At 43.3% G+C, this 21,873-nt stretch overlaps 1 protein-coding gene across 2 annotated transcripts in view; it reads right to left on the bottom strand.

The window, feature by feature from the left end:
• The window catches only part of RPS6KA5 (ribosomal protein S6 kinase A5), a 43,635-nt gene that overhangs the window by 17,092 nt on the left and 4,670 nt on the right, over nt 1-21,873 (bottom strand). For both annotated transcript variants that reach the window (XM_075844348.1, XM_075844347.1), the window contains exons 2-9: nt 15,281-15,352; nt 12,076-12,294; nt 8,930-9,045; nt 6,281-6,388; nt 4,980-5,063; nt 3,924-4,027; nt 3,125-3,275; nt 2,378-2,539 (exon numbers count right to left, since the gene is read on the bottom strand). In XM_075844348.1, the coding sequence (XP_075700463.1) occupies nt 2,378-2,539; nt 3,125-3,275; nt 3,924-4,027; nt 4,980-5,063; nt 6,281-6,388; nt 8,930-9,045; nt 12,076-12,232 (882 nt within the window). In that variant the 5' untranslated portion in view covers nt 12,233-12,294; nt 15,281-15,352. The remainder of the gene's footprint in view (nt 1-2,377; nt 2,540-3,124; nt 3,276-3,923; nt 4,028-4,979; nt 5,064-6,280; nt 6,389-8,929; nt 9,046-12,075; nt 12,295-15,280; nt 15,353-21,873) is intronic.

The raw sequence follows: 21,873 nt of genomic DNA, 5'->3' as shown, positions 1-21,873 counted from the left end.
ATTCTGCTGTTGGAGTCACTGTGTACATACATTACATGACTTATCCTGTACTGATCCTGAGTTATATCCTGTATTATACTCCAGAGCTGCACTCACTATTCTGCTGTTGGAGTCACTGTGTACATACATTACTTATCCTGCACTGATCCGGAGTTACATCCTGTATTATACTCCAGAGCTGCACTCACTATTCTGCTGGTGGAGTCACTGTGTACATACATTACTTATCCTGTACTGATCCTGAGTTATATCCTGTATTATACTCCAGAGCTGCACTCACTATTCTGCTGGTGGAGTCCCTGTGTACATACATTACATGACTTATCCTGTACTGATCCTGAGTTATATCCTGTATTATACTCCAGAGCTGCACTCACTATTCTGCTGGTGGAGTCACTGTGTACATACATGACATTACTTATCCTGTACTGATCCTGAGTTACATCTTGTATTATAATCCAGAGCTGCACTCTCTATTCTGCTGGAGGAGTCACTGTGTACATACATTACATTACTTATCCTGTACTGATCCCGAGTTACATCCTGTATTATACTCCAGAGCTGCACTCCCTATTCTGCTGGTGGAGTCCCTGTGTACATTACATTACTTATCCTGTACTGATCCTGAGTTACATCCTGTATTATACTCCAGAGCTGCACTCACTATTCTGCTGGTGGAGTCACTATGTACATACATTACATGACTTATCCTGAGTTATATCCTGTATTATACTCCAGAGCTGCACTCACTATTGTGCTGGTAGAGTCACTATGTACATACATTACATTACTTATCCTGTACTGATCCTGAGTTATATCCTGTATTATACTCCAGAGCTGCACTCACTATTCTGCTGGTGGAGTCACTGTGTACATACATTACTTATCCTGTACTGATCCTGAGTTATATCCTGTATTATACTCCAGAGCTGCACTCACTATTCTGCTGGTGGAGACACTGTGTACATACATTACATTACTTATCCTGTACTGATCCCGAGTTACATCCTGTATTATACTCCAGAGTTGCACTCCCTATTCTGCTGGTGGAGTCACTGTGTACATTACATTACTTATCCTGTACTGATCCTGAGTTACATCCTGTATTATACTCCTGAGCTGCACTCACTATTCTGCTGGTGGAGTCACTATGTACATACATTACATTACTTATCCTGTACTGATCCTGAGTTATATCCTGTATTATACTCCAGAGCTGCACTCACTATTCTGCTGGTGGAGTCACTGTGTACATACATTACTTATCCTGTACTGATCCTGAGTTACATCCTGTATTATACTCCAGAGCTGCACTCACTATTCTGCTGGTGGAGTCACTGTGTACATACATTACATTACTGATCCTGTACTGATCCTGAGTTACATCCTGTATTATACTCCAGAGCTGCACTCACTATTCTGCTGGTGGAGTCACTGTGTACATACATGACATTACTTATCCTGTACTGATCCTGAGTTACATCTTGTATTATACTCCAGAGCTGCACTCACTATTCTGCTGGAGGAGTCACTGTGTACATACATTACATTACTTATCCTGTACTGATCCTGGAGTTATATCCTATATTATACTCCAGAGATGCACTCATTATTTTGCAGTCTTCAGAGCAGAACTCCCCCAGCATTTCTTGCTTGTTCAGTGTCTCCATAGACAACAATGTATATCACCAGTATATGTAACTCATTGTCCGGTCCAACTGCTGGGATTCCCACTGGTCCCGAGACCTAAGATGCTCTGACTCCTTTTGGACACTGTCCCCCTCCCAACCAAGCACCGTGTCTAGTATTATAACAAAGTGAATGGGGCGGCCACAGTTCTTACACAGGGGCGGCCGCAGTTCTTACACAGGGGCGGCCGCAGTTCTTACACAGGGGCGGCCGCAGTTCTTACACAGGGGCGGCCGCAGTTCTTACACAGGGGCGGCCGCAGTTCTTACACAGGGGTGCTGCTGTGGCTCAGCTCTTGAACTTAACAACATAGATTAGCAAGACAAGCGCCAAGCCCTGCACATATATTAGGCAGCAATCAGTACAGGCGGCAGCTTTAGATTTTAAGCTCCTATTATAATAATCCACCGGACGCTCTACTTCTGTAATTGCTATAATAGGTTGTCCATACAGTAAAAAGAAAAGGTATTTGCAGTTTACAAATCAATAGTGTTAACCGGAGGTGCACTGCTGGAGATTTCACCCACCGCACGTCATATTCTGCAGCTCGTTAAAAGGAAACTCCAATCTGTGACTCCGCAGAGCCCATTGAGCAATGAGAGGATTAGCTCTGAGGGTCACGATATCACCCGTGTAGAGCCGGCAGCCATGCAGAGCCCCCAATGTGCCAAGTTCAAGTCTCGGGTACCTGAAATATCCGGTCAGCGTTCATGGGAAGAGCGGCTGGAGAGTAAGTGGGATCCATTTCTGTAAACTCTTCTGCAAAATTCCCCACGTCCAGCTCGTCCTTGATGATTGGTTTAAATGGAGCAGGGACTTTCTTTGCTGCTAAATTCTCCCAATTCAGGGTCTGAAATGTATAATAAGGGGCTATATAAAAAACGGTGCAATATATTTTATTAGGTGTCATCTTCCTCCTCACCTTATAGTCGCCTGCAGGATCTCCCATAAATCTATTTATATTAATACAGTAAATAGACAGGGAGGAGGGGGATGCAGCTGCAATTTCTATATCTTGCTTGGTGTTAATGAGCCTGCACGCTGCGAGAGGGGAGGCGGAACAAAAGCGGGAAGACATCTGATTGGCTTAGAGTCTTGAGAACAGCATTATGGGATATGTGGGCAGGCATGGGGGAGAGTATATACACTTTCTTAAATAGCAGAGCAAAGGAAAAAACAGGCCAGGCTCAAAATTTTTGCACTCAAATTTTAAATATGTTTCATATACAAGCAAAAAAAGTCCAAAACGCTCCGTTACGATTGATAGGATTGAGGGCAGATTGATGGAATATGGTGGCCTGATTGCATAACTGGAGCAAAAAATGAAATTGTTATGCAGGTCCTCTGCTGTACAACACCTCAAAGACTGCACTCTACAATACATGGCGCTCCACCTGCACTGGCAGGCAGCCACGTTCTACCAAACATTACTCACCTGGAAAAAAGGATGTTTCTGAATTTCATCGGAGCCAGCTGGACCGCAGCCGAGTCGCTTTTTAGGATCTTTCATTAAGAGACTTCTAATAAGATCTTTCACCCCCTCGCTCATCTCCGGAGGATAGGGCGGGTCACTTTTTAATATTCTCCTGTATAAAAAACAAACGACATTTGTATTTGTGTCTCAGACTCCAGGTCATAATTAAAGGGATATTACTGAAGACATATGACTAGGCTGAATAATCTATGGGATTGTTTTTTCGTTAGGAGAGACAATGAGTGAGAAGGAACACATCAGCACAGAGTATTTCAGGAGAGAGACTAGTGGGAGATCAGAAATTGAGTGTTACAAAGTGGATGGGGCAGGGTCCCAGATGCAGAGTATTTCAGGAAAGGAAAAAGTAGAAGAATAGAGATTAGTGGGAAATAACAGATTGTTAAATAGTCAGGGAAGCAAGATTCCAAGCAGCACAGAGTATTTCAGGAGTGGGGTGGGGGCAGGATAACATAGGACAGGAGCAGTGAAGGAGGAGGAGGATGGAGATTTTGGGGACTAACAGATTTAAATACATAGTGGAAGGAGCAGGGTTCCTAGCAGCACAGAGCATTTCAGGAGAGGGATGAGGACACGACTATGGGATAGGGGCAGTGCACAAATTACCTTCTATAGCAAATAAAAGTAATACAAGTTATTTCTGCCATCAAGTATAAAGCAATCCTCTGCCTTCATGTTTTCTATTCTTACAGGACACTGAATAAAGAAGAAGACAAATCCGTCCTATTAGTGTGGGACTCACTTAGAAATTTCGGCTTGTGAATTCTTCTCTCCATCTACAGTGAATGGCGACGCTCCCGTCAGCAGTTCATACATCAAGACCCCCAAACTCCACCAGTCGACAGCCTGAAACAGAACGATGGCAGAAAGACGTGATCTCAGAAACCAAAATAATGTAAAGAGCGGGTCTGTATATGTGAAAAGTTTTTCTTGTTTTTATGTAAATAAAGCTTAATCACCATAAAATAAAAAGTTCTGCACATTTCTACTATGCAACGTGTTCGAATTTGTCACCATTTTCAAGATCTCTGCTTGCTGAGCTGAGAATGCAGCCTATCCATTCACTAGAGAGCGGCGGTGACATCACTGAGAATGCAGCCTATCCATTCACTAGAGACATCACTGAGGATGCAGCCTATCCATTCACTAGAGCAGCGGTGACATCACTGAGGATGCAGCCTATCCATTCACTAGAGACATCACTGAGAATGCAGCCTATCCATTCACTAGAGAGCAGCGGTGACATCACTGAGAATGCAGCCTATCCATTCACTAGAGAGCAGCGGTGACATCACTGAGGATGCAGCCTATCCATTCACTAGAGAGCAGCGGTGACATCACTGAGGATGCAGCCTATCCGTTCACTAGAGAGCAGCGGTGACATCACTGAGGATGCAGCCGATCCGTTCACTAGAGAGCAGCGGTGATATCACTGAGAATGCAGCCGATCCGTTCACTAGAGAGCAGCGGTGACATCACTGAGGATGCAGCCGATCCGTTCACTAGAGAGCAGCGGTGACATCACTGAGAATGCAGCCGATCCGTTCACTAGAGAGCAGCGGTGACATCACTGAGAATGCAGCCGATCCGTTCACTAGAGAGCAGCGGTGACATCACTGAGAATGCAGCCGATCCGTTCACTAGAGAGCAGCGGTGACATCACTGAGAATGCAGCCGATCCGTTCACTAGAGAGCAGCGGTGACATCACTGAGAATGCAGCCGATCCATTCACTAGAGAGCAGCCTATCCATTTACTTGCAGAATATACATGTCCATTCACTAAGTGCCAGTATTTACCTTGTCGTGCCCAGAATCTCCCCCTCTGACGATCTCCGGCGCCATATATTCTATGGTCCCACAAAAGGAATAGGCTCTTTCATTCTAAAAGTAAAGAAATGGTTCATTTGATCTCCGGACACTGAGAATATTTTCTACATGCTGTCGGTTTTGATCACCCGTAGGAGTGAACCGTACGTAGTCGTTGTATCTCAGTATCGGCACCGGCATACTACTATTATTACACGCAGTGCGGCGCTTCCGTCCGCCATGTTTCCATCCCCTCTATAATACTGTATCATACGGTAATGACATCCATCATGCTGAGGTATCGGCTCAGGCAGGCGGTGAAGCGACAACGCTGAACCCGGTCTCATTTATTTCTGCCGACTTTTAAAAAGTTACCACCTACTGCTGCAAACCCCAAGCAGGACTCAGAGGATTAAATGAGCGGATTATAATCTAACTTTTAAAAAAAGTTATTTGCATCAATCCATCAACTACTAGCAACAATGTATCGACAGACATGGAAACCATGACGGTAACATCGGAGATAATGCTAGCACAGATCGTTACAAAATAATCATCCCAATCCCTCCAGGCAGCTGTGATTGTGTAATCTGCATATTCTGCGTCTTTTCCATCCCTTTGCGTGGCGGTAATCGGATTACTTTTCCTTGCATGATTTCTTATAGGCTCTTCCTGGTCTGATATTTTTCCTTACTCTGGTGAAGTCTTAGGGTATGTTCACAGGGGCTATGTTCAGCCGTTTTGAAAAATTGTAAGCAGAACGCCTGCAAACATCTGCCCATTGTTTTCAATGGAAAAAATTACGTTCCGTTCCCGTTTTTTACGCGGCCATCTTTAAAAATGGCTACGAAAAAAAAAACACCTCGTAAAAAGCGTACGTCACTTCTTGAGCCGTTTTTGGAGCCATTTTTCATCGACGCAATAGAAAAACAGCTAAAAAAAACGCAAGTTGCTTAAAAAACGGCTGAAAATTAGGAACTTTTTACCCTTGAAAACCGCTCCGTATTTTCAGCCGTTTTTTGTTAAGTGTGTGAACATACCCTTGACGTTGCAGCTGCATATCCCTCCTCCCCTCCTTCCTGCCTTCGGTTTACTGTATTATTGCAGGCCTACTTTGTTTACATTTTAGGTTTAGGCTTTTGAGGTTTCTGAACATATACAGAATTATTATTTTTTTTTTACCGTCAACTCCTTCAATGTAAATTATTTCTGAACAAAAAAAAAAACGTGAAAAAGCCTAAAAACTATGAAAAATTACCATGAAACTGGAACGAAGGACTAGTGCAACTTACTTCATCCGACAGAAACTCCTTACTGAGACCAAAGTCTGTAAGGACGACGTGGCCGCTGGCGTCCAGGAGGATATTTTCGAGTTTGATATCACGATAAATTATCCCCAGCTGCAAGAGAAGGAAAAGTAAAGGAGTTTCGCGTTCCTGTGAGATGTTTACAGCCGAGAACTGCGCGGAGATGAATGGAGAAGCCGGGGATCAGTCCGGCATCCAGCACATAAACAGCAATAAATCCTCCAGGGAAAAAAAACAAAACAGAAAATGCAAAGTCTTCTATTTGTGAGGCCGCTGTAAGGAACCTACATGAAAAATGCACGCGCTACAGCGGGCGCAAATCTCTCTCCGATCATTGTATCTCCTGTACCCCCGATGACACAGATCGCTACTTATGTTAGTTAAATGGATTTTAAAGCTTCATCACTGCATAAGAAAAAGTTTCTACAACTTTCTAATATACTTGTGATTCAATTCTTCAACATTTTCAAATATTTCTGCTTGCAGTCAGTGAATAGAAACACTAGCCTGCATTTACCAAGACTGGCGTACCTTGCACCAGTCTTAGTAAAGGAATTTGTAGGCTTGATTTGCACTATATTTAATCTTGAACGCCTCTTAATAAATTTGGTGCATTTTGAGGTGTCTTAACGGGCGTAAAATGTGCAAAAACAAAAATTGCGTCATTTTCAGTTTCTCCAATTAATAAATTTAACTAAAAATACATCTCCTAGGGGAGCACAACCACCTGCCAAATTTGTCAAGGGACGACAACAGTAGTCATTCTTTGCATCATTTTATTGCACATTGCGATTTGCTGCTTTTATGTCGCAGTTTACGACAAAACCTGGATAACAACATGTGCGCAATTATTCTTAACATTCAGAAGCTGGAGATCCATGCAGACCGAATACTTCTCACAACTGAGGGTTTGTTACAAGTCTAAACAATCCTCTATAAACCAAATAAAGCAGCATCACAAATCCCTCTCCTGTCCTGATCATTCGCTACAATGTATCGGTGCAGTTAAAGTATCAATCTTATTTTACAAAAGATTGTCTAGACTGGAAACAATTGTAGAAAACTCAGCTGTGAGAAGAATTCTGTATGTAGAGGATTTTCTACCTCTGGATGCAAACAAGAATCTCCCTATTCACTGACAGCAAGTAGAGATATTGTCAATGGTGAGGAAATGAAACAAAGTAAATTAGAAAGTTGCAAAACTTTTCATGATACAATGATTGAGCTTCTTTACAGAAAACAAGGAAACCTTCGGCTCTGGAACATTTGTACGACACTGATCTGCACCATGCAGCTGTGAAAACAAAACGGTAACAGCAGAAAGTTCTGGAATCATCATCCCCGCGGCACTCGTCCTTCCTTCACATTTTACTTCTTGAATTTTTTGCATTATTTAGACTACGCCCAATCAGCAGGAGGGGAAAATACCAGGATATTCTCCACTGAATATGGGAAGAGGGGTCCTATAGCCCCCCAGCGGTCAGCGTGCGTCTCCGTGCACACAGGTACGCTCATGATATTCGACTCTGACCCAAATTCATCAATGCAAATATAACTTTCGCCTTCTCCAGGCCACAATCAGACTTGTGTGTAACTGTGTCAAAGGCTGTGGGAGAAAAGATCTGGATCCGTCCTGCTACGCCCTGGTCTGATATACTGCAGGACTCCGGTAACCCGCCCAGTGAGCCTGTAAACTGCGCCTCTCGCTTTATGAACAAAATGACTATTTGTAATACTTCTTGACTGCTGCAAAAGAGTTTTGCCCGGACTCCTAGAGCTTGACCCACCCCCACTGTGCTACCCCCTGCAGCGCCTCTGTTCACGAGACCCATTGCCGGTATCCCTGGACCTGTTGCGTTTGGAACATTTTCAGTTTTCTTTTTTACTGTATCATACAAAAAAACTGCCGCTTTTGAATATACTTTTTGCTTCAATTAACTAAGATCTCTGCTTGCTGTCTGTGAATGGAAACATTTAAAATAAAAATATATATATTCATCACTAAGGATTTGTTATAATTGTATCCAGCAGCACAAACCTCTCTCCGGTCCTGATAGTTTGCTACAATGTATCAGTCGAGTTCAGACAGAATTACATTTTTTGCACCCCTTCAGAACTAGATCCATGTGCATTCAGGACTGTAGGAAAGTTGGATAACGACCCATCTGGGCGCTGTAACGATGGGCATATTAGTGGTCACCCAGCTTTCCCAGGTATGGGGGGGGGGTAGGCAGAGATTTGTTGACAGGAGTGACCGACTCAAAGATGATTTTTTTTTTTTTTTGAGGGGGGTGGGACATGATCTATTCCAATCATCACACGAATTCTGGATCCACAAGATACGAGGATCGGGGATAATGATCCAGATTATTCTACTCCTCACTGGTGACCTGAGCGGAACGTGACTGGCTACCCTGGCATTTATTACGGTTTTATTTGAAGGCGCGGCAGTGGAATTATCCCTTAAGTGCCGCTATTTATGCGCCAATAGAACGGTCATTAGTCACTTACAACCGGTCTCCCCAGCAGCGCAATCCTCCTCCTCAATTACTAAACCAACTACTCCTGCCTGAAGCACCTACAGCTCCAACAAGTGCAGAAACGCGTAAATACATTACAAGTGGCGAAACAAACCTTGTGCAGGTGCTCGAGGGCCAGAACAATCTCTCCGATATAGATTTGTACTTCACTCTCCGTGAATTTTTCCCGCTGAGATAAATGCGTAAAGAGCTCGCCTCCGTTAATGTAATCTGGAAAGAAAAATAAATAAATGAAAACAACCACGCGGATCATGACAAAAGGGCCGGTCCTGTATCTCAAAAAGTTCTGCAACTTACGAATAGACTTTGTTTCAATCTCTCACGGTTTTCAAGATCTATCCTTGCTGTGAGTGAATGGGACAATGCTTGTTGACATGCAAAGTTTAGAAACCTCTCCTGACCTAGTTCTGCTCACACTGCTGAGGGTTTGTTACAATGTATTACTATAAGCAAAAAAAGTCTTTACCTACAAGGATACATTATTGCAAAAAGCTCAGTACAGTCGACTGGATACAATAGTAACAAGCCCACAGCTATGAGAGGTATTGGGTCTGTAAGCAAGAGAGTTTCTATGTACTGACAGCAAGCAGAGATCTTGAACACGCTGAAGAAGTGAAATACAAAAACTATTAGAAAATTGCAGAACTTCTTATTGTACAATGATTTGGCCTCATTTACTGGACTGGATGAGCCCTTATTAAATGGAAGCCGACTTTATCTTCTACAACCTCGGCCGATCAGATGTCATCAGCGGGGAAACCCAATGGCCGACCATCTAATGCATGGACGAGCCAGTCCTCCAAGCATATCTCCTTTCTGGCTAATTGAGGGGGGGGGGGGGGTTCTGAGTGGAAGACCCCCTCTTTAACGTCTATAGTGAATATGGATAGGGGTGGTCGTCACGAGAAGACCCCTTTAATCATGTCATGGCGAGCAGCGTCTACCCCGTCATATTCTCTCAAGCATTCAATGTAATAAATCAGTAACTTTGCTACTCATCCAACAAAGCTATCCACCATGCTGTACATTCCTACATCTCTTCTCCGACTACTCAGACTCAGATATTGAAAAGATTTTGCAATTATTTTTATGCTGCCACGAAAAAAACAAAAACCATGATGAGAATGTAGGTGAAGGCCAATCCGACCTTGTTATAAATCCAAACCTGACCGATCTGTTGTCTCCTCTGACGACATTCACACCAAAATCTGTCTACACATTGGTGACAAGGGGGAAGATGCCGAGATTGCACAAAGTAAGTAGATATAGAACGGGCATATCTTGTCCTGCCAGACCTCAGACGCCACCAGTAATAAGCAGCGCAGTTCTCTAGATCACAGGCGTTCATTTCAGGCAAGTGCGGAAATCTCTTGTAAATTACTTCCCGACTGTTGTACATGGCGTGCGCCAAACTTATGTGTTTTAAAGGGTAACTAAACGTTCAACAAACTTCTGACACGTCATAGTGACAGTTCAGAAGTTTGGATTGGTGGGGGTCCGAGCACGGAGACCCCAAGTGATCGCTAAAACGAAGCAGCTGAAGTGCTCGGGTAAAACGCTTCGTGTGTGTTCGGCTTTTTCTGGGAATAAACGTATCGGAGTACGGACTCACAGACTTTCTATTGAGTCCGTAGCCAGATCCGTGGATTTCCGGAAAAATCCGAACAGAAACTAAGTGGCTCAGCGTTCACCCGAACACTTCAGCTGCTTCGTTTTAGCAATCGGTGGGGGTCTCCGTGCTCGGACCCCCACCAATCCAAACTTCTGACATGTCAGAAGTTTGTTGAACGTTTAGTTACCCTTTAACCCCTTAATGACCAGCCTATTTTAAACCTGAATGACCAAGCCATTTTTTACGTTTTTCCATCGTCGCATTCCAAGAGCTATAACCTTTTTATTTTTGCGTCGACATAGCTGTATAAGGTCTTGTTTTTTGCGGGACAAGTTGTATTTTTTAATAGCACCATTTTGAGGTACATATTATTTATTGATTAACTTTTAATAACTTTTTTTTTTTGGGGGGGGGAAATAGAAAAAAACCTGAAATTTCGCCACTCTTTTTCGCGTCCTAAATCTACGCCGTTTACCGTGTGGTATAAATAACACAATAACTTTATTCAGCGGGTTGTTACGATTGCAACGATACCAAATTTGTATAGTTTTTGTATGTTTTACTACTTTTACAGTAAAACCGCTTTTTTTTCAAAATTATTTGTTTTTGTGTCTCCATATTTGAAGAGTCTTAACTTTTTTATTGTTCCGCCGATGCAGTTGTAGGAGGGCTTTTTTTTGCGGTTAGACTTGTAGTTTTTATTGGTACCAGTTTGGAGTCGGTGCGACTTTTTGATCACTTTTTATCGCATTTTTTTTTGTCAGGATTCACAGAAAACAGCAATTTTTCCATAGTTTTTTATTTAATTTTTTACGGCGTTCACCGTGCGGGTTAAATAATGTAATAGATTTATAGTCGGGGTCGTAACGGACGCGGCGATACCAAATATGTGTAACTTTTTTACTTTATTTTGGTTTTTTAATAGTAAAGCAATTTGTAAGGTGGGTTTTTCATTTTTTTTCACATTTATTTTTGAATTAACTTTATTAAACTTTTTTTTAGCACAGCGTGTACAATTGTGATTTATTTGGAGCAGTTTCTGCCCGACTCATTTTAGGACCGTATTAAAAATTCCCGCCATTGTGTCCCGCCCAGTGCCGAGCCTGAGTGGGCGGAGCATGACACAGAAATTCAGAGAGCACCAAAGATCCCTGTGTCATGCTCCGCCCCTACACTGGGTATAACAAGAATATCAGTTCTGAATGGAGAATTCCTTTAACAGCAAATCTGCCTACTTGTGCCTAGGAGCAGGATAACCAGACATGTTCAGAAAGTCTAGGAAAGCTGGGTGACGAGCCCCGCAATGGTTACCCCCCAGCTTTCCCTGACACAGATATAACCAAGTACCCGATATCCCCCAAAATATGTTTTTTTTGGAGATGTGACCCCCATACAGGTCAGTGTCCTCCATATTGGGATCTATGCAACTGCGGCCCACGCTGTTCCCAAACCCTTCGTATGTATTTGTGGAGATAAGAACTTTTTTGCTTCTTGCACAGTTCGTTATATGATCCATTTCGGTTTGGTTTTCTCCTTTTCGTTTTGAAGGTCGCAGACACCGGAATAATGTAAACGTATTAAAAAATATCCAGTATTGCCATAAAAGAAGAGAAAGAAATGACCCTTACCCAAAATGAGATGAAGTTTTGTGTCTGTCTGGAAAGCGTAATGGAGCGTCACTAGAAACGGAGACTGCCTGATGTGCTCCAGCACCTGACGCTCCGTCCGCGTGTGCTCCGCCGTCTTGGCTTTCTGGATTATTGTCGCTTTCTTTAAGACTTTCATTGCATAAAGTTTCCCGGAGTCATGGCCGCTGATTTTTCGTACCAGGAAAACTTTGCCATAAGCTACAAAGAAGGAGAAGGGGGTTATTTTATTTGTTTATTACAAGTCACAATGACTACATCATCCTGCACCAACTAAACGTCTCCATAAAGTACTCAGTCAAAGATTAGAGCCAAGTTCAGCTCTTCTGCTTTATTTTGCTCGTGGGCAGGAAGTAGCTGTCTGACGGCTGCAGTGGTCAGCCATATTTAGTGCCATGGAGTTCATTTCTCGGTCACCCAGTCACCCAGCAAGCAGCGGTCCTCTCTTTTAGTTTCTAAATGCATTTTCACCAACCATAAGCCAAAAATGGACCCTCATTGCACCATGTTACAGCGCCCATTGATATTGCTGGGCTCAATTGAAGGATGCCACATTGGCAACAGCTCTCTGCCCTGGCTAATAGATGCAGGGGGTCCCAAACCGAGGATCACTCACTCTATCAGATCCACATGCCTTATTATAGGGCTGTACTACTAGACAAGCCACGTAAGATGCTCTCCGCGGGGTCTTGATCATATAGCACCGCGCAGCGATAACTTTATTTTCTAGGTGGACAAGATCTGCAACAAAGTCACAAACAGATGAAGAAAGAGACGACAGGACGATCTGTGACTGCTCAAAGACGACTTCCCCCTGCCGGGTTGAGTAACACTATATTACTCTGGAGCTGCAGCGACGCGCCTCGTTTTGTACAGTTTACAGCTTGAACCCACTACGGGCTCGGACGCCATTCCTACGCAACGATTGGGGATGTGTTGCAATTCCGACAAAAGGTGGTTTCCAGTATTGTATACATGAAGCTTAATGATCATAAACTTTCTGTTTCAAATCCTCAAAGCCTCTGCTTGCGGTCAGTAAACAGAAACATTCTTATACCCAGAGGCTAAAAACCTGCAGATACCCCCAACTGTTAGAGAAATAACCCCCCCCCCTCTGGGTATAAACCCATTCAATGACAGCAAGCAGAGATCTTGGGGAAAAAAGGCAAAGAACTGAAACTCAAAGTATATTAGAAGATGGCAGAATTTTCTAAATATACAGCAATGAAGCTTCAATGACATAAAAGGCCTTCCAGGAAAGAACTGCTGGCAATCTATAAGCCGGCTGATTTGTTTGATAGATCAGGTCTGGATCTTATGGAAAGTCATCAGCGTATTTTTCTAGATAAACATTGAGTGTCATTGATTGAGGGAACAATCGAATGTGCCGCCCACGCAGAGAACTCAATATATGGAGGTGTGAACTGTAAGAAAATGTCAGGATGACAGCTGGAGGGGGACTTGGTGCTGCGTTTTGCTTTTTAAAGGGGATTGACACCTTAAGATTTTAGGAAACATGTGACCAAGAATCTTAGACCTCATGCACAGGGGCACAGGGGGCTGTACGGCGGCACACGGAGTCCATCGCTGCATCAGGTGCCATACGTACCTAGCTATACCCTTACTTATACCTCCGTCTGATGGAGCACGCCAGGATTCCTCTGTATGAAATTGGGGCCAACAGAGGTACAGTAGAGGCCCCATACATTTTTTTTTTTTTTAAACTAGTTTTATTGAAAAAAAATTCCAATACAAACGTCTGTGGTAAAAAGAGCAGTAATACACAGTTAGTAGTACACGACATGAACATAGCAAAACGTTACGACATGGCAGGTCACATTGTAATCTCCAATATTTCACACCCCATCGGGCATTGAATGTCAAGACCAAATGTCAGAATATACCAAAAAATATATAGAAACTTTAAAGATAACGGTGGTAGTTCCAACAGCTCTCATCAACGTTGCAGCAAGTGATCCCTCAAATCAGAGAATCTACCTGGTGTATACCGAGGACATGCCGAGTCACACCAGATCTGCCATATTTTAGAGAATTTACTGACACACCCTCTTTTCTTGTATAAGGCCTCATGCACACGACTGTGATTTTCGGGTCGGCTGGCTGCGGACTGTCAGCCGCAGGGTGCCCGCAAGTCGCACGACATGCACATAGCCGCCGCCATTGTTTTCAATGAGCCCGGACCGCAGACCAGGGCCGTGCAAGGACCGCAAAAACTACGGTCGTGTGCATGGCCCCATAGAAAAGAATGGGGCCGCAATTCTCCCGTGGATTTTCGGGGGAATTGCAGCCGCAAAAAACACGTTCATGTGCATGGGGCCTAAGACTCGCTCGTAGGGGATAATGGAGTTAACCAGTGATTTCCATTTCGACACCCTAGGGGTCGTTGGTCCATCCACCTGAGAGCAATGGTTGTCCGCGCCATCCTGTGGAAGGATTCACATATAATATGGCCACTGATCTTCAGGTAACACCCCAAATAGACAAAACTTGGGTGAAAGGGGGACCGGCTGCCTCACTACTTCCTCAATCACCTTTATCACGTCCCCCCCAAAAGGAGGACACCATTGGGCAGTCCCGTATCCTATGCCAGAAGTCAGATCTGGGAAAACGGCATCTATGGCATTCAGTACTAGGGTATCTACCCATTTTATACATTCTCGCCGGAGTGAGATCGCTCTGGTGAACTATGGACATTTGAATCATTTTATTGTTTGCCGCCGGTGAGACCGAGAGTGGAGACGAGATTACGTCTTCCCATTCCTCCCCCCACAGATCCTCTATTGACCCCCCTCCCACTTATCCCTCACCGGCAACGAAACACTAGCCATTTTAGCTTGTATAAGAGCGGTGTAAATAGCAGAGATCAACCCGCGTGGACCTTGTGATCTAAAAACTCCAATCAGAGGAAATTGTGAAAATACGTGATCTGACCTGGGATATTGACTTGCGAGAGAATGTCTCAGTGCAACTCGCAGACGTAATACCACCGTTTGCACCAGGCCTAAGATTGCATTAATATGTGGCGGTTTCGCAAAAATTTAAAAAAAAAAAAAGACGCCATCAAAACAAGATAAACCCACAACGTATGAATGTCATTGCTCCATGTAATGGATCAAAATAATGGGATGTCTTATGCCGAAGATGTTTTTTTCTGAAGGTGACCTACCTCCGGTGCCCAGGACCTTCAGGAGCTCAAAGTTCTCAATCCCAACCTTCTCTGCATGTCCTGTCAAATTTGCTATAAAAATAAAATAAAAATAAAATTGCGGTTATGAGACATTAACGAGACATAAGGGGTTAATTAATGAAGCATCAGAGCGGCCATATATTACGTTGATCGCCGCTTATAGATCATGAAAATACAGAATCCGGCCGGGACTCGCGTTTCACATCTAATCACACGGACCGATCTCATCCTAATAAAACCCAATTTAAAAGTTGTTTAAAATAAAATAGTCACCTAATGTCCCAAGCACCAAACCCGTTAATGTGTACCCCAAGAGTCACCCAATAACCAATGCATTAATATATACCCTTAAGAATATGTTCAGACGCCCCCGGATTTGACGCAGATTTTCAGTGCAGAGACCTTACAGAAAACCTGCGACAATCCACAGTACAACACGTGTAAAACAAAGCAACGCAAAGGGGGAAATCTGCAGCAAATCCACAGCCAGAGGAGATCAGCGGCAGAAAATATCCGCCACACTCGCCCTCACCAGAACAGTCCTAGACCCCTGCAGTATAACAACATTCATATGCACCGTACACGAGATACAGCAAGCACGTACCAGCGACGCACCGGACATACTAGGGATCGACTACATTTCTCTACATCTACAAAACAGTGATCAGGACTAGAATCAATTCTTGATGTCCTTTAGTAACAAGGCGTTCAGGGCAGGACACGGTTAAACCCTTTAGATCCTCTTTACATCGTAACTATTAAATTATAGGAACAGCACAATATGTTCTAGAACAGGGAAATCAGCAATTAAAGTGATCCACAACGATATTAAAATAAGAGATGAAGTCCTAATCACTAACTGGATGCTGCGGTGATACAACATCCCCTAATAACCCAAACTACAACGTCTCAGCTCAGACAACCCCCAAACAGCACGGTAATAGTGATGTACCTCCGATCATTCATCATCTACCTGAAGAACGAGCCAGAGCCCAGAATGGGATTTATTGTAAAATTCATTATATCACTTATCCTGTACTGATCCTGAGTTACATCCTGTATTATACTCCAGAGCTGCACTCACTATTCTGCTGGTGGAGTCACTGTGTACATACATTACATTACTTATCCTGTACTGATCCTGAGTTACATCCTGTATTATACTCCAGAGCTGCATTCACTATTCTGCTGGTGGAGTCACTGTACATACATTACATTACTTATCCTGTACTGATCCTGAGTTATATCCTGTATTATACTCCAGAGCTGCACTCACTATTCTGCTGGTAGAGTCACTGTGTACATACATTACTTATCCTGTACTGATCCTGAGTTACATCCTGTATTATACTCCAGAGCTGTACTCACTATTCTGCTGGTGGAGTCACTGTGTACATACATTACATTACTTATCCTGTACTGATCCTGAGTTACATCCTGTATTATACTCCAGAGCTGCACTCACTATTCTGCTGGTGGAGTCACTGTGTACATACATTACATTACTTATCCTGTACTGATCCTGAGTTACATCCTGTATTATACTCCAGAGCTGTACTCACTATTCTGCTGGTGGAGTCACTGTGTACATACATTACATTACTTATCCTGTACTGATACTGAGTTACATCCTGTATTATACTCCAGAGCTGCGCTCACTATTCTGCTGGTGGAGTCACAGTGTATATACATTACTTATCCTGTACTGATCCTGAGTTATATCCTGTATTATACTCCAGAGCTGCACTCACTATTCTGCTGGTGGAGTCACTGTATATACATTACTTATCCTGTACTGATCCTGAGTTATATCCTGTATTATACTCCAGAGCTGCACTCACTATTCTGCTGGTGGAGTCACTGTGTACATACATTACATTACTTATCCTGTACTGATCCTGAGTTATATCCTGTATTATACTCCAGAGCTGCACTCACTATTCTGCTGGTGGAGTCACTGTGTACATACATTACATTACTTATCCTGTACTGATCCTGAGTTACATCCTGTATAATACTCCAGAGCTGCACTCACTATTCTGCTGGTGGAGTCACTGTGTACATACATTACATTACTTATCCTGTACTGATCCTGAGTTACATCCTGTATTATACTCCAGAGCTGCACTCACTATTCTGCTGGTGGAGTCACTGTGTACATACATTACATTACTTATCCTGTACTGATCCTGAGTTACATCCTGTATTATACTCCAGAGCTGCATTCACTATTCTGCTGGTGGAGTCACTGTACATACATTACATTACTTATCCTGTACTGATCCTGAGTTATATCCTGTATTATACTCCAGAGCTGCACTCACTATTCTGCTGGTGGAGTCACTGTGTACATACATTACTTATCCTGTACTGATCCTGAGTTACATCCTGTATTATACTCCAGAGCTGTACTCACTATTCTGCTGGTGGAGTCACTGTGTACATACATTACATTACTTATCCTGTACTGATCCTGAGTAACATCCTGTATTATACTCCAGAGCTGCACTCACTATTCTGCTGGTGGAGTCACTGTGTACATACATTACATTACTTATCCTGTACTGATCCTGAGTTACATCCTGTATTATACTCCAGAGCTGTACTCACTATTCTGCTGGTGGAGTCACTGTGTACATACATTACATTACTTATCCTGTACTGATACTGAGTTACATCCTGTATTATACTCCAGAGCTGCGCTCACTATTCTGCTGGTGGAGTCACAGTGTATATACATTACTTATCCTGTACTGATCCTGAGTTATATCCTGTATTATACTCCAGAGCTGCACTCACTATTCTGCTGGTGGAGTCACTGTATATACATTACTTATCCTGTACTGATCCTGAGTTATATCCTGTATTATACTCCAGAGCTGCACTCACTATTCTGCTGGTGGAGTCACTGTGTACATACATTACATTACTTATCCTGTACTGATCCTGAGTTATATCCTGTATTATACTCCAGAGCTGCACTCACTATTCTGCTGGTGGAGTCACTGTGTACATACATTACATTACTTATCCGGAGATACATCCTGTATTATACTCCAGAGCTGCACGCACTATTCTGCTAATTTTTATTTGAAACAGGCAGCAAGCCTGGTATACATACTACACGTCCCAGAATACAAATCACTAGAGTCACCATGGGGCACAGCAGCACAATGTGACAATTGGGGGGCCTGGATTTTGTATTGGGGTCCAGGAGCTTCCAGATGGCTCCCCCGCTTGTCGCTGAGGTTTTACTGGGAGCCTCATGATTAAACATCACTTCATATTTACAGATGTGCCGTGATAAGATGCGGCACAGACAACGTCCTCTATGGCTGAATAGTTCCTTATGTTGAGACCCTCCAAACATCTCGATAATTTACTGTCGCCTACACGGCCTGAAAACTGAAGGAGGAAAAGAGGCTTTCACTGTTGTACATTTAAGTACATCCCGGCCTCGTGCCACCCGCTTACTTTTCCTATTATTATTTTTTTATTTGTTCTCAACCAAAATCCTTTCTAATGAAAACGTCCTCTCCATCTGGCAGCACTCATCATTCTGCGCCTTCCTGCTGAGCTCAATGCAGTACACAAATGTTTGTGCAATTCCAGAAAAGGGTAAAGAACCGGAGCTGCGGCAAAAAAATCTACGTGGGGAAGAACTACAGCTCCCAGCGTGTCAGATTACCGGCAGTGCCCACCTCATGTCTGAAGCCTTCCTGTCTTTGCAAAGTTTAAAGGGATTGTCCAGCTTCGAAAACCCATTATCATACACCCTATGAGGGATGAGCTTAAAAGAGGGGGCGTCCTCTGTTCAGGATCCTCATCTCTTGGTGGAGAGCGGTTACATAGAGCGTCTCTCTCTGGAGGACCCGTCCAGTCCTGTGTTCCACACACAACACATTGATATGAATGGACACTGTGTAATACTTCAGTTCTCCTGTGATGGCGCTGCAGGGAAACTAAGCACTTACTGCCAGGTTTCTCCACAGATCACAGCTGATCGCTGGGGGTCCCAGCAGGGAGGGGGGACACTTTGTAATCAGCTTATTGTTGAGGGACCTAACAAGTCGAGATTGTCCATAGCGGAGAACCCCTTTATACGCGGTCATGTGAAAAATAGCGTCTCCTCTAAGGTTAATTCTGCGCGTTCCGGGGACATCTGCTAGATTCATTCCGGAACATGTTCAATCTTGGCTCGGGGCTTTGCAGGGAGATAAACAGCAGATTAGATCAAAAATAAATAAAGCTTCAATCCTTATATCGTCTCTGCGCTGCAATTCAGAATAAAGACTGTGGATATATTATATACACACATCTACCGGTATATACAACGTCCTCCGGAGTGTTCAAGTGACAGATTATTGGAAATTCCTTTAATCAGGCATTGAAGTAACCGGGAAAAACAGGATTATCGGATATTTTGGATTATTGGAATATTGCTGGAAATCTGCTCGTCAGGGGAAGTTCACACGTAGCGTAAACACTGCAGACTTTACGTAACGGGTTTAGTTACGGAAAATCTGCAGCAGAATACAGTAGCAGCAGGGTGGATGACATTTAAACAAATCTCATCCACGCGCTGCGTAAATACGGAGAGGAAAAAAACGTTCAGTAATTGACTTGCGGTGCGTTTTTTTTTAATCCGCCACATGTCAATTTATGTTGTGGAATCGCCGTTGCGGAATCGCCGTTTATTGCAACGGAAAAGCTGCTGTTCCGCTGCAAAAAAACGCAACTCAGAATTAAATTCTTATACTTATTATGTTTCATCCCATGTGACTGCTGCAGCCAATCACAGGCTGCAGCGGTCACATGCACTACAGCGTCATCCCAGGAGTCCGGTCTGCAGGTCGTCAAAGGGTAAATATGGGATTTTTGAATTTTTTTTTAAGCGGGCACTCCAGCCGAAAAACTGCACAACAATTAGTTGCATTTTTTTTGTCCCGGAATTCCCCGCGACACCCCGGGCGGATACACTGTGTGCTTTTATGCAGAGTATCTGCCCTGTGTGAACATAGCCTTAGAGGGTTTCTTTTGGGAATACACGTGGATATCTTTAGTATAGGCCGTCAATGTGCGATGGATGGGGGTCTGACTCCTGGGACCCCAAATGAACAACAGGCTCCTATACCTGACGGCGAGGCAATTACATAAAGGTTTGAAGCGCTTCCTAAAACTATTCCAATGTGTCGCGACTTGTTCACGAGTATGAGAGGGAGAAAAAAAGAAAAAAGTGCACATTCCTGAAGAACCAGATCTTTTCATAAAGTTTAAAAGAAAAAAAAAAACGCAAGATCTCTGCTTGTTGTAATTGAATGGGAACAATCTTGTTTACACTCCAGGGGTTGAATTTAGAGGCTGATTCCGCACATTGCTGCCTTTTTCAGCCACTAATATTGCTGAAAATCCGCAACAAATCCATTTGGCTGCAGATTTCACCCTTTATAGATATTTTTCCCGCTACATGTGGATGAGTTTTTAAAATCTTCTTCACATATATTGCACTGGAAAATTCTTCGGATTTTAGGTCCAGAATCAGCACCAATGCTTCTCACAGCTGAAGGTCTGTAACAATGTATCCAGTCTAGACAATCCTCTGTGAGCTAAACATCCTGGACTCCGGACTGATACATTTTACCTGCACTGATACATTGTAGCTGCGGACATTAGTTTAATTAAGACTGGATATCATTGTAGCAACTTTTCAGCTGCGAGAAGTATTAGGTCTTTTAGGTTTTCAGCATCTGGATGTACAGAAGAATATTACCATTGACTGAAAGCAAGCAGCGATCTTAAAAGTGGCGAGAGCCTTTTACTCAGCCTCTCTAGATTCGGATATGTACATCACTACAAATAGGTTATGAATTGCTATATTGCTATATCAGCAATGATGCTAAAGTGTCAGTCTTTACTGCAGTTCTGGAATTCCATTCATGAACAAGGTAGCTCAGGATGAACAATGCAATAAATCCTGCTAACAAGGGACACACTAAAAAGAAAATTAATGCAAATGAGAAGATGAATCTGGATATAAATAAACCTTGCGCTGCGATCTATGGAACCCCCCTTTAAACTGGACTTGTACTTCACTGGGCTGTTTATCGTAGTTTGCAGTCTCCGCTCAGCGTCGGACCACCAGATGTCAATATTAAGCGTTCCAAGTTCCTAATCCTCCACAAACATTGTGTGCCGAAAACCAACACTTCTGCGAGGAGACAGGACAAAAGCGGCTAAATATAAACCGTCTTCAGACGACAAAACACATTCCCTATTTATAAACACCATGAATATTCATTTTCTGCAGCTCTGGCAAATGTTATGGGGGGGGGGGGGTCCTCAAATAATGTCCACCAGTGTCTACAAAAACATGGCGGAGAGGTAGAGACCATTGATCCCGGCTATAAAGGAGGACAGAATAATGAACAGATGGGATGCGTCTGGGTGTATACACGTCGCGCATGCCGTCAATGTGCTCACTTTACAGCACTCCGCGAGGCGTTGGAAACGCTCCAGAAGACCAGACCGTCGCGGAGACGCTCGTGCACTCAAATAGGAAAACAGATCCTGTT

Source organism: Rhinoderma darwinii, chromosome 12 (assembly GCF_050947455.1).
Source record: "Rhinoderma darwinii isolate aRhiDar2 chromosome 12, aRhiDar2.hap1, whole genome shotgun sequence".
Classification (NCBI taxonomy): domain Eukaryota; kingdom Metazoa; phylum Chordata; class Amphibia; order Anura; family Rhinodermatidae; genus Rhinoderma; species Rhinoderma darwinii.
This window is presented reverse-complemented; position numbering and strand designations above follow the sequence as displayed.